Genomic DNA, 14,438 nt, shown 5'->3' with positions numbered 1-14,438 from the left:
ACTGCGGTTTTTCACCGTCGTTTTTGAAGTCTACGACAGCGGTTTTTCACCGTTGTCTTTGAGCACACCTTTTAACCACAAAAGCTTTAACAAAGGTTTTAATTGACCTACGACAACGGTGGAACTACGACAACGGTATTTCACCGTTGTTTTTTGCCTTTTTTGTAGATATTCATGGGTAAATTGTGTGTCTATCTATGTAATTTTGCTAGATATATATATGTGTGTGTAGGTGTGTATTTACGTTTTCTATACGTATATGTATGTGTATACTATATATCGAAATACCATTTGTTTAAGACAGATTCTTAAAGAGCTACGATTGGAACTAGTAAGACAGACTCAAAAGGAAGTATAACAATAATATTAAGTGAGATTGCAGCATCCATTAATAGAAATCGCATTCAAACACACAACTTCCATAAAAAGGGGGTTTTTTTTTACATGACTTGTCATTTCTACTTTTAAACACTAACCTTTTCTCTTTTCTTTTCTTAAAAAAAAAAAGAACTTTAATCTGATTTTCTCCACGCCAATGGGCTCTCAAGAAAATCCAGAAGTTATTTAAATGACCTCTTATCATTGTTACATGAGTTAAAAAAAGTCACTTTTACTGAGCAATTTCGACTTGTTATTGTCGTATTTATTGGGAATCAAAATGCATCATTTATCACAATTTTTAGTACATATTATTTCATTTTTTTTTCATTTTTTTGAAACTATTGGTGATATTACGGCTAGACCAGTCTATTCAAAATAAAAAGTGTAGGAAATATAATTTAGAACGAGTCTGTTTGGATGCGGATTTTTTTTTACTATTATTTTTCTTTCAAATTCGAAATGGCTCCACACCCCAATCATTTAAAATCGAGGAATTTAAAATCTTCTTGCCAGATTTGAATTCACTATTATTGAAGCTCTTCTGTTTCGAATCTTATTTTATAATTTTTTTTAAATACTCGTAAGATATTATTTTTAAAATTCAAGTACTTTGTATCCATTAATTGCATGTACATATATTTATATTAGAGAAGAGAATAATTTAGTGATAATAAAGTGAGGATCTGGAAAATGGGCTTATAACCACAGTCCAGTCCAGTTGTTGTCCAGGCCCATCAAATTTATCGATCCACATTTTACCCCATAAACATCCCTACTTGGAACTCGATTATAATCTAGGTATTGAAAAACTGATTGATTTAATTCCACTTCTAATTCCTTCTATAAATTTATTAGAATCATGAAATATTTACTACTCGGTTTAAATACTAATACAAACATCTGCACATGTAAATTAAAAGAAAACATCCTCCCTCTCTCATTCAGTTAACTAACTAAGAAGAAGAAATATCCTCCCTCTCTCATTTAGTCAATCTTCTTCTTCCTACACTTCTTCTAACATGAAATCGAACTCGAATCCGAACCATATTTGTTATAATTTTGTATATGATCTAATTCAAAATGGTTGTAAGAGATAAATATGCCACTTCGTGAAAGCAAAGAAAATTTTATATGACACACACACATATATATCATATTATATACGTTGATATTAATAATATTGGTAAATATAATATGTACTGATCCAACTCAACTAATAGACAAATCAACTAAATAATTAATGGATTAAGTATTTTAACCGTGTTTCAAACACTTCCCGGAACAATTCTATCGTCTAAAATTTGATATAAAAAAGCATCACTAGTTTAAATTATGTATTTTCACAAATGTCAGTAAACTAAAAAAAAAACCTTTTTTTAAGCATGCATAATATTTTATCTATTGTACTATGTACAATTACAAATATTATAGATTCTGAATGTTATTTTCTTTTTAAAAATTAATCCATTATTTTTTCTTCTAACCTTCGTCACCGTAACTTTTCCAACTGCTACCATCCCCGCGCCGCTGCTTCGATCACTTGACAGTTGGACAGCCGCCCATTTCAATTTTTACCCTATCTTCAAGATAGCATCCATCGACTTCGGATTTAGGGATTTGAGGATTGAAAGTTTGAAGATAAATAGATGCTACAGAGTAGTGCTCTGCTCTCACTTTGGTTTCGTCCCACATCGTTCAACATAAGTAAGTGGAGTTAACTATGAGCTATAAATTAAACACAAATCTCGACAAGAAAATCAAGCAGCCGTGCGATAAACACATAGCGAACTATTCTTTCGCCTTTTACTAAAGAATACCGTGTGTTTGTCGTCTATAAGCGGCATACGCTAATTTTTGGAGGGGTTGTTCCCGAAAGGAATACCCCCAGCAAATCTAAGTTGAAATTTTTACCTATTAATAATGAATAATGAATAATGAAAATTTGTATTTTTAATATAAAAAAGCATTTTTGCTGAAAATGTAAAATTGTTCGATAAGTAATCCTTTAGAAGTGTCTAGATATCGAAAAGTACCGATTAGAATAAATTCAATACCGACTTTTTTTTATTCAAAATGTTTCCACTAAGAAACGAAGTGTAGCAATTAAGCTTGTAGTGGAATTAATACGTCAAGATCAAGCTACGTTAAGTGTTACTGTTAAACTTCTTCTTATGCTTAAGATTCGTCAAGTCTTACGGTTAAGTTTTACACAGTTTACTGTTAAACTTCTTCTTATGCTTAAGATTCGTCAAGTCTTACGGTTAAGTTTTACACAGTCGCGCAAGTTTAATTTATCACGATCAAACTTCAAGTTTTATAAATTTAAGCGAGTTTATTACTATATTGAAAATAACTTGTTCAAATTTTATTGAAGTTTAATTAAAGCAGCTCAATTATATATTAAATAACATATAAACATATATAACGTAAAATATATATACAAATTTTGAAGTTATCATACAACATATGTTTTAGAATTGCAAATTGACGGGATTAAAACTTTTCTCGATCTATGTCGGGTTAAACGTCATCTCTTAATCACATATAAATGAAGGGTGCGAAACAAATTTAATTTCGATGCTTCTAAAGCTTTTGTTTAAATATTTAATGTTAAAAATAAAATTTATAAAAAATATTTACTTAAAATTGAATTTTTTCACGTTTTTTTTTCCTTTCAATTTTTTCACGATTTTTTTCCTTTCAATTTTGCACGCTTAATATGGTTAAACAAAGGATTGTTTGACCGTATTTTAAAATCGGTTGTTTAGGTTACCGATCGAAATAGTCGATAATTTTTTAAAATTTCAAATTTTAACCAAAAAAATAATAATGGAGAGTGAGAAACATTAAAAAAAATTATCAATAACAAATAGAAATATTGAAAAAAAAACATTTGATGAATGAGTTTTCTTCTAATGTATGAAAAGTTCAACTTCTCTCTTTAATGTATTTGTAATGTGCATATACAATTTAAATTAATATATATACTAAATATGTTAATTCTGTTTAACCAAATTTTTCAAATTAAAACCGAACCGAATTAAGCGATTGTTTAAAATTTCAAAATCAAACTTTTGAATTAACTGAACCGAATTTCTGAACTAATTCGATTCAGTCGATTAATTCAGTTTGACCGAAAGTTTGCACATCCCTAAACACAATTTTTTTTATATAATAATAGTTTTTATTATAATTTTTAAATTATTTGTAATTAACTTAATTTGAGTGAAAGAAAAAAAAATATAAATTTATAAAATGATTGTATTTTTACTATTAAAATATCTTAATTAATTTGTTTGTAAATTTGGATTTGTGTAAAATTTTAAATAAATGAATTTTAAATGATTAGGTTGGGGAGTAAGTGGAAATTGCAAGAAAAAAATTCCATGATTCAAATCTTTTATTTTAATTTTGAGCCATATAGATTTGTGATGAATTTGAAATCAAAATCCTTTCGCATTCATCTCAAATTCATTTATCTAAATAATGTATAGTTCAATTTTTTTATTAAAAATATTTTCAATTTCCAATATTTAATGAATGCCGTCGACATTTTTTTAATAATCAAATTAGGAATTCACTATAACTTCGTTAAAGTTAATAAGTCACAATTATGGATTTTTTTTTTTTTTTTTATCATAATTAAGTTATAAATCGAATTTTAATGGTATATATAAAGACGTGAACAAATTATGAATAATTTTAAAATTTATAGAAAAGTATATGGGTATATAATATTAAATAGCATAGGTATCTTATGAAACAATTTCACATGTATTATCCATGAGACGAGTTGACTCAGTTTATTCTTAGAGTGAAAAGTAATAATTTTGACAAAAAAATAATATTTTTTCATATGTCGAGTCGGGTAGGAAATCTTTTTCATAAAATTGACATACCATCTCATATTTTTTTTTTAAAAAAATAGTTTGATAGATTGCGTCTTAGATTCAAAAATATTTTATAGATTGTGTTGTAGATTCAAAAATATGTTGAAATGGCATTTTGGATATGAAAGTTTATAAAGTGAATTTTGTGATAATTGCTTCTAAAATATTAAAATAAATAAATTTTACAATCAGTATTTTGAAATATATTTACTAAAAATGGTAATAGTTAATGAAATCATATACTCTATTTTGTGCTATATTTTATTTTGTTATAAAAATGTAAATACGACATAATTGAACCTTAATAAATCGTTACGAACTTGAAATTGTTATACTATATGTATTTGAATAGAAAATAAATTTCATAGAGAGTACGTGCTTTTTAAGATTTTGCCAAGCCCATATATGGGCGAATCCAATGGGCCTACATAGAAGGACATGGTGTGAAGGCCCAATAAATGTTGGGCCTTGAGACCATATACATTCAAAGCCCAAATATAATCTTGTTACACCACAGCCTTACACGTGTTGCTCAAGCTGCCCAAGATTAAAAGGACGAAACCGTAACTTGAGCATGTATTATATCTCTATAAGGAACCATTTTTCTACAGTATATGTATTCCGAAAATTATCATTATTCGTTTAATTCCCATATAAAAAAAAAGTGTTTCTTCTTACTCTGTTTTTCTACCCATCAACATCATCATCATAATCGCTGTAAACTTTTTCATGAATTTTGTAACGCTGGCGAGATCAATTTTCCGGTGACCTGTTGGAGGTAAAAGTGAAACAGAGCGAGAAAGGGAAAAGTTTTTTGGGTTTTTGATATGTTTATCGGTGCTTGAATTCTAGCTTTTTGATTGATTGGCTCGATTTCAGTTTTGGTTTTTCTTTGTTCGTGTCTAAAGATGGATGCTTTTTGTGGTCTTTTTGAATGGTTGATTCTGATGTACTCTGTTGCATGATCAATGTTTGGTCTGGTGCAATTTTCCGTGGGTGTTGTTGATCATTGACGTGGTTTAATTCTTTTTTTTTTTCTGTGATGCTGTTGTTTATGTTGTTTGGTTTTATCTGTTTTTTAAGTTCTGGGAATTATAAAAAGATCGTGTTGTTTGGTTATTTTGCTGGGTAATATGGGCAGATGTTTGATTATATGACTTTGTCTATTATTACGATTCTTTACTGTATCTTTTGTGAGACGGGTCGATTGAAGTTTGTTATCTTTCTGTGCAGTAGTGTTGGGATTTCTGAATGGAAAATAGAGGTCAAAAGAGAACTGAAACAGTGGACGAATTGCCAGCCGATAAGAGAGCGTGCAGTTCGTTTGAGTTCCGTCCGAGTACCTCAAGCTCGTCTGCCCAAACACAAATGAGCTCTGCTCACGAAGCTCGCGATGCTGAGATGGAAACATCGTCTTCCACTTCTGGGTCAACAAGATCAGAGGTTGATGGGGAGAAGGAATCAACCAATGGCTCGTGTGATTCGGATAGCAGTCTCCGTGATTATTATAGGCATCAATCAACTGGTGATCACACTAAATTTAAGAAAGTGCTGTCGAGTTTGAGTGATGAGTTTGAAGAATCAGCACAGTTGGCTTTACTCACTGAGCTTTGCGAGTTGCTATCCTTTTGTAGCGATAGTTCTTTATCGAGCCTAATGGCAGATTCATTTTCCCCATTACTCGTCAAACTGGCGAAACATGAGAGCAATCCTGATATAATACTCTTGTCAATAAGAGCGATAACTTATTTGTGCGATGCTAATCCTCGATCCTCTGGTTTTCTTGTGAGGCATGATGCTGTCCCTACTCTTTGTCAAAGATTAATGTCTATTGAATACTTGGACGTGGCGGAACAAGTATGCTGCTGAAACTTAATCTGTTTAGAATTTTGTCATAAAACACTTGCTACTGTAACCATGTGAATTTTTTTCCATGTAATTTGTATCTGGTTTTTCATTTTCATCTATGTTCCCAATGTAGTGTTTGCAAGCTTTAAAGAAAATTTCACGTGAACAACCTCTTGCTTGCTTACAATCTGGTGCTATCATGGCTGTTTTGAGTTATATCGATTTCTTCTCAACAAGTGTGCAGGTATTTATATGCGTTTGTTTAAAACATTTTACAACAGTGTCAATATGGTGCTATGTCATTGAAGCCTTATCCCTTTCTCCTTTTGTTTTCTGGTACCTTTAGAGGATCGCTCTTTCAACTGTTGTCAATATATGTAAGAAACAATATCCTGAATCTCCTTCGCTTTTCATGGAGGCATTTCCGATTTTGTGTAATCTTCTACAGTATGAGGATAGACAGGTACACATTCAAAAAAGCCTCATCTTTGAATAATATCTGTACGAAAATCACTGATCTTTGTTTTTCTAATAATCAATTTATCTCCCTTTTTAGCTTGTTGAAAGTGTGGCCACTTGCTTGATTAGAATAGGTGAGCAAATCTATCATTCTCCAGATATGCTTGATGAAATTTGTAGGCATGGGCTGGTACAGCATGCAGTACATCTCATTGGCCTAAATAGTCGCACTACCCTTTGCCAATCGACAAATACAGTAAGCAAAATTTTTTGTACCCAATTTTCATGGATCTGAGAAACATTACTGCCATGAAAGATCCCATTTGTAGTTTTTCCTTTATGAGTTATGATTCTTATAAATGGCTCTCAGGGCTTAATTGGATTACTTGCCAAGTTGGCTGCTGGCTCTACTATTGCATTCAAGACACTTTTTGAGCTAAACATAAGCAACACAGTGAAGGACATGCTATCCTCTTATGATCTGTCTCATGGAACACACTCTGTCCCCATGTTGGATGGACATTACAGTCAGGTGTGCGCCCGTGATCTTTCAGTGCTCGATTATCTGTAGAATATAGCTTAATTTAAGCAATTTTTGATTTATTCTTTTCTTCACTAAGCAGGGATCTTGATTATTTGTTTGCCTTCAAAAGTAACATGCTTGAGACCACCTATAGTTTGGATATTTAAATTAAACATCAGTGAATCTATGTATTTGGAATAATGGATAGTTAGAGAGATTGTTTTCAATTTCAATACAGATTGATTTAAGTTTTCTTGTTATTGATTAAAGAATTATTCGGTAGAGGTTGGCAAATTTCTTTGAACAAGAAGCCCATCTAAATCCTTCCACATGTACTCTATCTTTGCCACTTATTTGGGTCTATATTTCTCAGATACATGAAGTTTTGAAGTTGTTGAATGAGCTTCTCCCGACAGTTTGTAAGGAACATGATGATCAACTAAAGTCAGACAAGGAGGCTTTTCTTTTGAGCCATCCCGACGTTCTCCCCAAGTTTGGAGTTGATTTACTTCCTATACTGATTTGGGTTGGTGCTTTCATAAGTGATTACTTTGAGTTTTTTCTAGTTTTTCTTTCCTAGTCTTTTAGCTGCCTGTTTTATATTTAAGCAGGTGGTGGGTACTGGCGTCAATCTGCTTGTATGTTACGGCTGTCTCTCTGTTATCTCTAAGTTAGTTCATTTCAGCACACCTGATGTGCTTCAGAGTTTGTTGCAAACTGTTAACTTTTCAAGGTAAAATGGTTTCTTTTCTACTTAGTGATATTTCTTTGTCAGTGTTTATCTTATTTTAATCTGAATGCTGCAACCTCTTGTGTGGACTGACAGCTTTTTGGCTGGAGTATTTGTGAGAAAGGATCATCATGTAATATTATTGGCCCTTCAGATTGTTGATACTTTGATGCTCAAGCTTCCACATGTTTTCCTGAATTCCTTTATGAAGGAAGGTGTCCTGTTTGCCATCTTAGCACTGATTTCTCCAGATAAAGATTTGAAGCTTTTTCCAGTTTTCGATGGCATGCGTCTGGAAACTAATGGAGCACAAAAATCAGCTTTCCGAGAAGTACGTAGATGCCCATGTTATGCATTTGATATGGGCCAGTCTTCAAAATCTCCTGAAAATGGATGCTGCAAGCTTCAGAAAGACACTGTACATAATCTTGCAAGGCATATTTGGACTGCATTCTTTGAAACAGAATCGGTGAACCCTGAGAAAGGCGTGTCCAATATTCTTCAGAAGCTCAGAAATTTATCAAGTGCATTAACAGCCCTGTTGAGTAAATCCTCGGAGGATGCTAATTGCAGTCAACTGGAAGAAGAGATTTATGGTGTATTGCATCAAATACTGTCAGAGCTTAATGAGAAAGACTCCATTTCCACTTTTGAGTTGGTTGAGAGTGGGGTTATTAAAGCATTAGTTAACTACGTATCAAATGGGGTGCATCCTGCAGGAGAAGAGACCTATGATACATCCAATCAATGTTATGATGCTGAAAAAGGGTTTGAGGTGTTTGGACGACTACTATTGTCATGTAGTGATCCAGCTTTGGAGAAATTTTCTCTTTTGACAATAGTACGAAAACTACAAAGTGCTCTGTCTTCAGTTGAAAATTTCCCCGTCATCTTGAACCATGCATCTAAGCTGCGAAACTCTTATGCTACTGTTCCATATGGGCGTTGCACTTCATATCCATGTCTCAAAGTTCAGTTTGAGAGGGAAAAGGAGGAGATCTCTCTTCGTGAGTACTCTGAAGATATTGTGAATGTTGACCCTTTTCTGCCTTTGGATGCAATTGAAGGATATTTGTGGCCTAGAGTTTCTAACATTGACCCCAAGAGTTCGACTCTGGGATCAAAGGATTTAAAGGGGAGTAATAGTTCATGTTCTCATTCACCATCATACTCGAGTGATTCAGTAGACAAAATTGCTGATGGTATTGTGTCTAAAAAAATGGTCGATAATGTTCATAAACCGCAGGTTTATTCTCGTCTATTAAACTTCTAGCTGATGGATATGCTTACACCTTATAATTTGTTTCAGTAAAATGAAATTGAAATTTATTTCTTATCCCTTCTTTTAATTAGACACGAGTATACATCTGATTTGTTCTTTCTTCTTTACAGGATGGAAAGCAAGATGTATTGTTGTCTTCACCGAGGGACACAGCACGTTCTGGACGAGAAATTCTGAATTTAGAGAAAGTAACTGGTGTCCATGTGGTATGATGCTTTCTTCTTGGTCATTGCTATATTTTGTGTTTATTATCTTTAATTGCTATATATTTGTAGTCTCTTTCCCGTCTCTTTGGTCTCCCATTTAGTTATTTCCATAGAAAATAATTGCACTTCTTGGGTTACTCTCTCCTCTCCATGTCGAAGTCTGTTTGATTCAGTTATCTGAAATGTTTAATCACTTTAGGTTGTGTTTGGAGGGATGAATTTCAAGTCCATAGATTTTAAATGTATTTTGAAGTATCATCATAAACTTCTAATCATTTCTCACATGTTTATATAATATTTCATGATAAGTAAGATACGTTTCAAGTTCACCCAAACCCAATAATAGTGTTATTTGAAATCCATTCAACTTTGTTTCAATAATATGTAATGTGTGGTTTTAAGATTTGATATATTGTTTCATCGCAAACAATAAAACTGTAATCGAAATTTATGGATTTCAAATCTCCTCCCAAACATAACCTTAAGGATTTGTCTCATATAATTTTTATCTGATCATGTAAAGGGTGCCTTTGAGCAAGAGGAGGATAATACTCTTCAAAAGGATATTGCCGTGAAAACAGAGGAACCAGGGTGCAGTAACAGTGAAGATACTTCGCAGAAGTTACTTTTGTATTTGGAAGGGCAGCAACTGGACTGTAAATTGACACTGTATCAGTCTATACTCAAACAGCAAACTGAACTTGAACATGATATTATCCCAAGTGCAAACTTGTGGACTCGTATTTATAAAATAACTTATAAAAAAACCTCATTTTGCCAGCCGTCTTCGTATAATTCACGAACAGTTTTTTCTGAAGTCGATGTGGAGAAATTGGGGTCTGCTCATGATATATTATTCCTTCTGAGAAGCATGGAAAGAATAAATAGAATGAGACTTAACCTGATGTCTCGTGTGAGAACATATGCGCTTGCTGAAGGAAGAACAGATGATTTGGATAAGTTTCACGTGGCGGTTTATGGTGTCTCTCAAAATGAATTTGTCAACAGTAAGTTGAGTGAAAAACTAGAACAGCAGATGCGAGATCCTATGGCTGTCTCTGTTGGGGCTATGCCTGCATGGTGTACCCAGTTAATGGCTTCGTACCCATTTTTATTTGCTTTTGAAGCCAAATGTAAATATTTTCATCTTGCGGCACTTGGAAGATCACCGGCTCAAATTCTTCCATCACCTCAAACTTATGTTGGAAGTTCTAGCGGCAGGCAGCAAAATCATGGGAACTTTCCACGCAAGAAGTTTTTGGTTAACAGGAATACAATTCTGGAATCTGCTACTCGCATGATGGAACTCCATGCCCATCAAAAGGTTCTTCTTGAAGTGGAATATAATGAGGAGGTGGGTACTGGTCTTGGTCCGACGCTGGAATTCTACACACTGGTATGCCATGAGTTTCAGAGAAATGGCTTGGGTATGTGGAGAGAAGACCAGGTCGACTGCATGAATGCTGCGGAGGCTGAGAATCCTGGATTTCTGGTGTCTCCTGTTGGACTCTTCCCCCGACCTTGGTCACCTTCATTGAGTGCAGAAAGTAGTTCATCGTTTTCAGAAGTGATTAAAAAGTTCAGACTTCTGGGACAAATAGTTGCAAAAGCACTTCAAGATGGAAGAGTTTTAGATCTTCCATTTTCTCATGCTTTCTATAAACTTGTTCTGGGCAAGGTATACCAGTTTTGGTTTTGACACGTTTGGTTAATGATACATATAACAGTGTATTTGATGCATTATTTTTTATGCAGGAACTTACTGTGGATGACATCCTGTTGATTGATCCTTCATTGGGAAAGGCTTTATTAGAGTTTCAGGCCGTGATTGAAAGGAATAAGTATTTGAGATCCCTCTGTGAAGAAGAAGAATCACAAGAACCTGATGTATGTTTGCGGAGCACGAAAATTGAGGATCTCTGCCTTGATTTTACTCTTCCAGGGTATCCAGATTATGGCTTGGCACCTGACTCAAAGATGGTTAGATTTTGCACTGTCATTCTTCTTTGCCAGATGTTTTGTTTGATAAAATTGGATGCATTTATTATATTTTAAACTAATAATATACAGGTAAATCTGGACAATATGGAGGAATATATCACCCTCATAGTTGATGCTACAACAAAGTCTGGAATTTCGAGACAAGTGGAAGCATTTAAGTCAGGTTTTGATCAGGTTTGTTCTCTGTCTAACATGAATGGTCATTTGCCTGATTTTTGTGAGATACACTTTGAATAGTTCCTTCTGTTTTATTTCCTTACGTCCTATTCAAGAAAATATTGTGTTGATTTTGTTGACGAGTCTTCTGCCGTTGTGAGGCGTATGATATGATTTACCAATGCCTGATCTTGAAGTGTAAAATTTATACATGAGATGTAAAATGTATTGTCCCAAATATTTGCGACTTGAATAAGGTTTGTGATAATTGAATAACGTTTTCCACTCGCTCATACAGAAAGATAGTTATTACATGTGTGATGAGTTTATTTGTTCCTGCCAACATTGGTAAATGAGCTGTATTGCTTCTAAGTTAAAAATTATCTTTCCCAGGATTTTAAAGAGGCAACTTTTCGTATCTTTGCAAGATCCCTTTTCCTGGACTTGATTTTGTGTGATATGATATATTACAGAGTTTCTGATATTTGCTTCCTCCGACTTCTGCAATGGGTTTCAGGTTTTATCTGTCCAGCATCTGAAAGTTTTCATTGAAGGAGAATTGGAACGCTTACTGTGCGGAGAACATGCGCTATGGAATGTATGTATTATTAACAAATCTAACAACCAGTGAATGTCAATACTTGTTCTGGTCGCCAGCTGATGTCCTTTTATATTCTATTCGTTTTTATACAGTCGGATGGACTTTTGGATCACATCAAATTCGACCATGGATACACAATCAGTAGTCCCCCAATCGTCGATGTTAGTACAGTGCCATATCTTGATTTCAGTTCTTAGCAATCCTTCATTTGAGCTAACGGATATCTTTTTCAACTCTCAGTTACTTGAAATAATGCGAGAGTTTAACCGTGAGCAGCAACGAGCATTCTTGCAGTTTGTGACTGGTGCACCCCGCCTTCCTACTGGTGGCTTGGCTTCTCTCAACCCAAAACTGACCATAGTTCGAAAGGTCAGAGTATAGACATCCTTGAGTAAGATCATACACCTTTCTCCACTAGACTGTAATTACTAATATTCTGGTATTTGACTTCTTGACAGCATTGTGGCAAGTGGATTGACGCCGACTTACCCAGTGTGATGACCTGTGCAAATTATCTGAAGCTCCCACCTTATTCAACAAAAGTCGACCTCGCTCTTTCTATTCTACCCGCGATATCATTTCTTCTCTACTCTTTCGTGGATCAAATGCAGAAAACCGGCTAACTTTTCGTGTGTGTTGTGCAGGAAGTTATGAAAGAGAAGCTGCTATACGCCATAACCGAAGGGCAGGGATCGTTCCACCTCTCGTAATCTCCTTCTCTTTGCCGAAACTGGTATGTATATATCTACAGGCTATAGCATGTGAATATGGAAGTAGGGTAGTTGGTTGAAAAACTATGGAGCAGATTGAATGGTTGGAGGAAAGAGCTGATTGAAGTATACATGTGAAGATCTCTTCATGAATAGCAATGGTTGATGGTTAATGTACAGAACTTATGGTCGTTCATAGTTTCTATTTCTTTACAAAGATTATTTAGATTTTAACCTTTATATCTATTAATTCCTTGTCAAGTTTTGGTGTTTCCCTTTATTATATAAAAGCGCACATATCTAGCGTGTTATATAACAATCTTATATTTATTTTATTTTATTTTATTTTATTTTATATATATATATATATTATAAGTTTAATAAATTTTTATTTTATAAAATATGGTTTTAGTTAAAATATAAATACTGGGATGAACAATTTTGAATTAACATTATTTATTGTATTTATATTTTATCCAAGTGACGATCATTAGAGAATTGATTATATGATTCAAGAAGAGAACGTAATAACGATCTTATATCAAAACAAAATATTTGAAGTTTCAAGAAACAGATGGTGCTGGTAGAATTTTAAATATATTTGATTTGATTGTTCCAATGAATTAACGTGGGATGACAAATGACAGGACAATAATACGATTTTCAAATATCTCTTGAGCATAAAGATTTCATTAAATTATGATTTTCGAAAAATTAGGAAACTATACTTTAAAATAAAATTTAATTATGCATCCTTTTTGGGAAATTTTAGTTGTAGGCACTTAACTTTGACATTGTAGGATCAAACGATTACGATTTATAAAAAATTATAATTGAGGGTGATAATACTACTCCAATTTTCGAAATCGTATGACAATTCAAACACTATATTATTATGATTGTTATCCTAACTGAGACAATTATTATACATGTTGGAAATCCACCGCAAGTACATATGTATTTATAACGATAGATTTTTTAAAAAAATAAAAATAAAAATTGAACCATAATTCAAAACTATCAACCTGAATCTATGAAAAATTTGTTTTCAATCAAAATATTTTTCAGATATGAAAACATATAAAAAAATTCAAATAGAGTTTTTTTTCCAGATTTGGAATCAAATAATATCCAAAACTTTAAACAAATATGCATGATTCAAACATGAGTGACTCTGACCACTTGTTGAGAAAACTCCATATAACCATATAATCTATCATGTTAAATTATTAAAAATTTTATGTAAGCGAAAGCGTACCTGAAGCCATAAGAACGAGTACTGATATTACAGATCTTTTGATTTTAAGCGGAAACTTAAGAACGAGTATTGATCTTTCAGATCTATACGTTTTTTTCAGAAAATCTTTTAGTTTCTTTTCAGAACTATATTATACAATAAGATAGAGAATATGAAACATGATAACGCGCGATATAAGTACAATGACACATATGTGAATAATGTTTATCATTATCTTTTGATATTTCTGTTTTAGTATATCATAAAAACAGAAATTATACTTATATCTCTACACATTAAAGTCTCACATCCTAGTAGATAAATTAAAGCACAATAACTCGAAACAGTAAGTGATCACTTTATTTTGTGTTTAACTTAATAGATGACATACAACGCACAACTACTCACATATAA

The 14,438-nt window shown here is 33.1% G+C and overlaps 1 protein-coding gene and 1 non-coding gene across 4 annotated transcripts; both read left to right on the top strand.

Moving 5' to 3' along the window:
- Nucleotides 1-2,144: 2,144 nt before the first annotated feature.
- Nucleotides 2,145-2,261, top strand: LOC140828786 (U5 spliceosomal RNA). The gene has a single exon (XR_012117351.1). It is a non-coding gene; the product is annotated as a U5 spliceosomal RNA (small nuclear RNA).
- Nucleotides 2,262-4,891: 2,630 nt separating this feature from the next.
- Nucleotides 4,892-13,053, top strand: LOC140826156 (E3 ubiquitin-protein ligase UPL4-like). Of its 3 annotated transcripts, XM_073188314.1 has the most exons (18): nt 4,893-5,049; nt 5,505-6,128; nt 6,253-6,363; nt 6,466-6,582; nt 6,676-6,834; nt 6,949-7,110; nt 7,475-7,627; nt 7,713-7,834; nt 7,928-9,077; nt 9,224-9,319; nt 9,843-10,997; nt 11,075-11,299; nt 11,390-11,494; nt 11,994-12,074; nt 12,170-12,238; nt 12,318-12,446; nt 12,536-12,619; nt 12,722-13,053. In XM_073188314.1, the coding sequence occupies exons 2-18, from the start codon at nt 5,523-5,525 to the stop codon at nt 12,785-12,787; spliced, it is 4,590 nt and encodes a 1,529-aa protein (XP_073044415.1). In that variant the 5' UTR covers nt 4,893-5,049; nt 5,505-5,522; the 3' UTR covers nt 12,788-13,053. The 3 variants fall into 3 exon arrangements, with proteins under 3 accessions (XP_073044414.1, XP_073044413.1, XP_073044415.1); XM_073188313.1 differs by having other exon boundaries at nt 4,892-5,049; nt 5,508-6,128; nt 12,536-13,053; XM_073188312.1 differs by having other exon boundaries at nt 4,892-5,049; nt 12,536-13,053.
- Nucleotides 13,054-14,438: the final 1,385 nt, after the last annotated feature.

The sequence above is a fragment of the Primulina eburnea genome, chromosome 3 (genome assembly GCF_022965805.1).
Source record: "Primulina eburnea isolate SZY01 chromosome 3, ASM2296580v1, whole genome shotgun sequence".
NCBI classification, from domain to species: Eukaryota; Viridiplantae; Streptophyta; class Magnoliopsida; order Lamiales; family Gesneriaceae; genus Primulina; species Primulina eburnea.
Note: the sequence above shows the minus strand (reverse complement) of the source record. Positions and strands in the feature narration are given on the sequence as shown.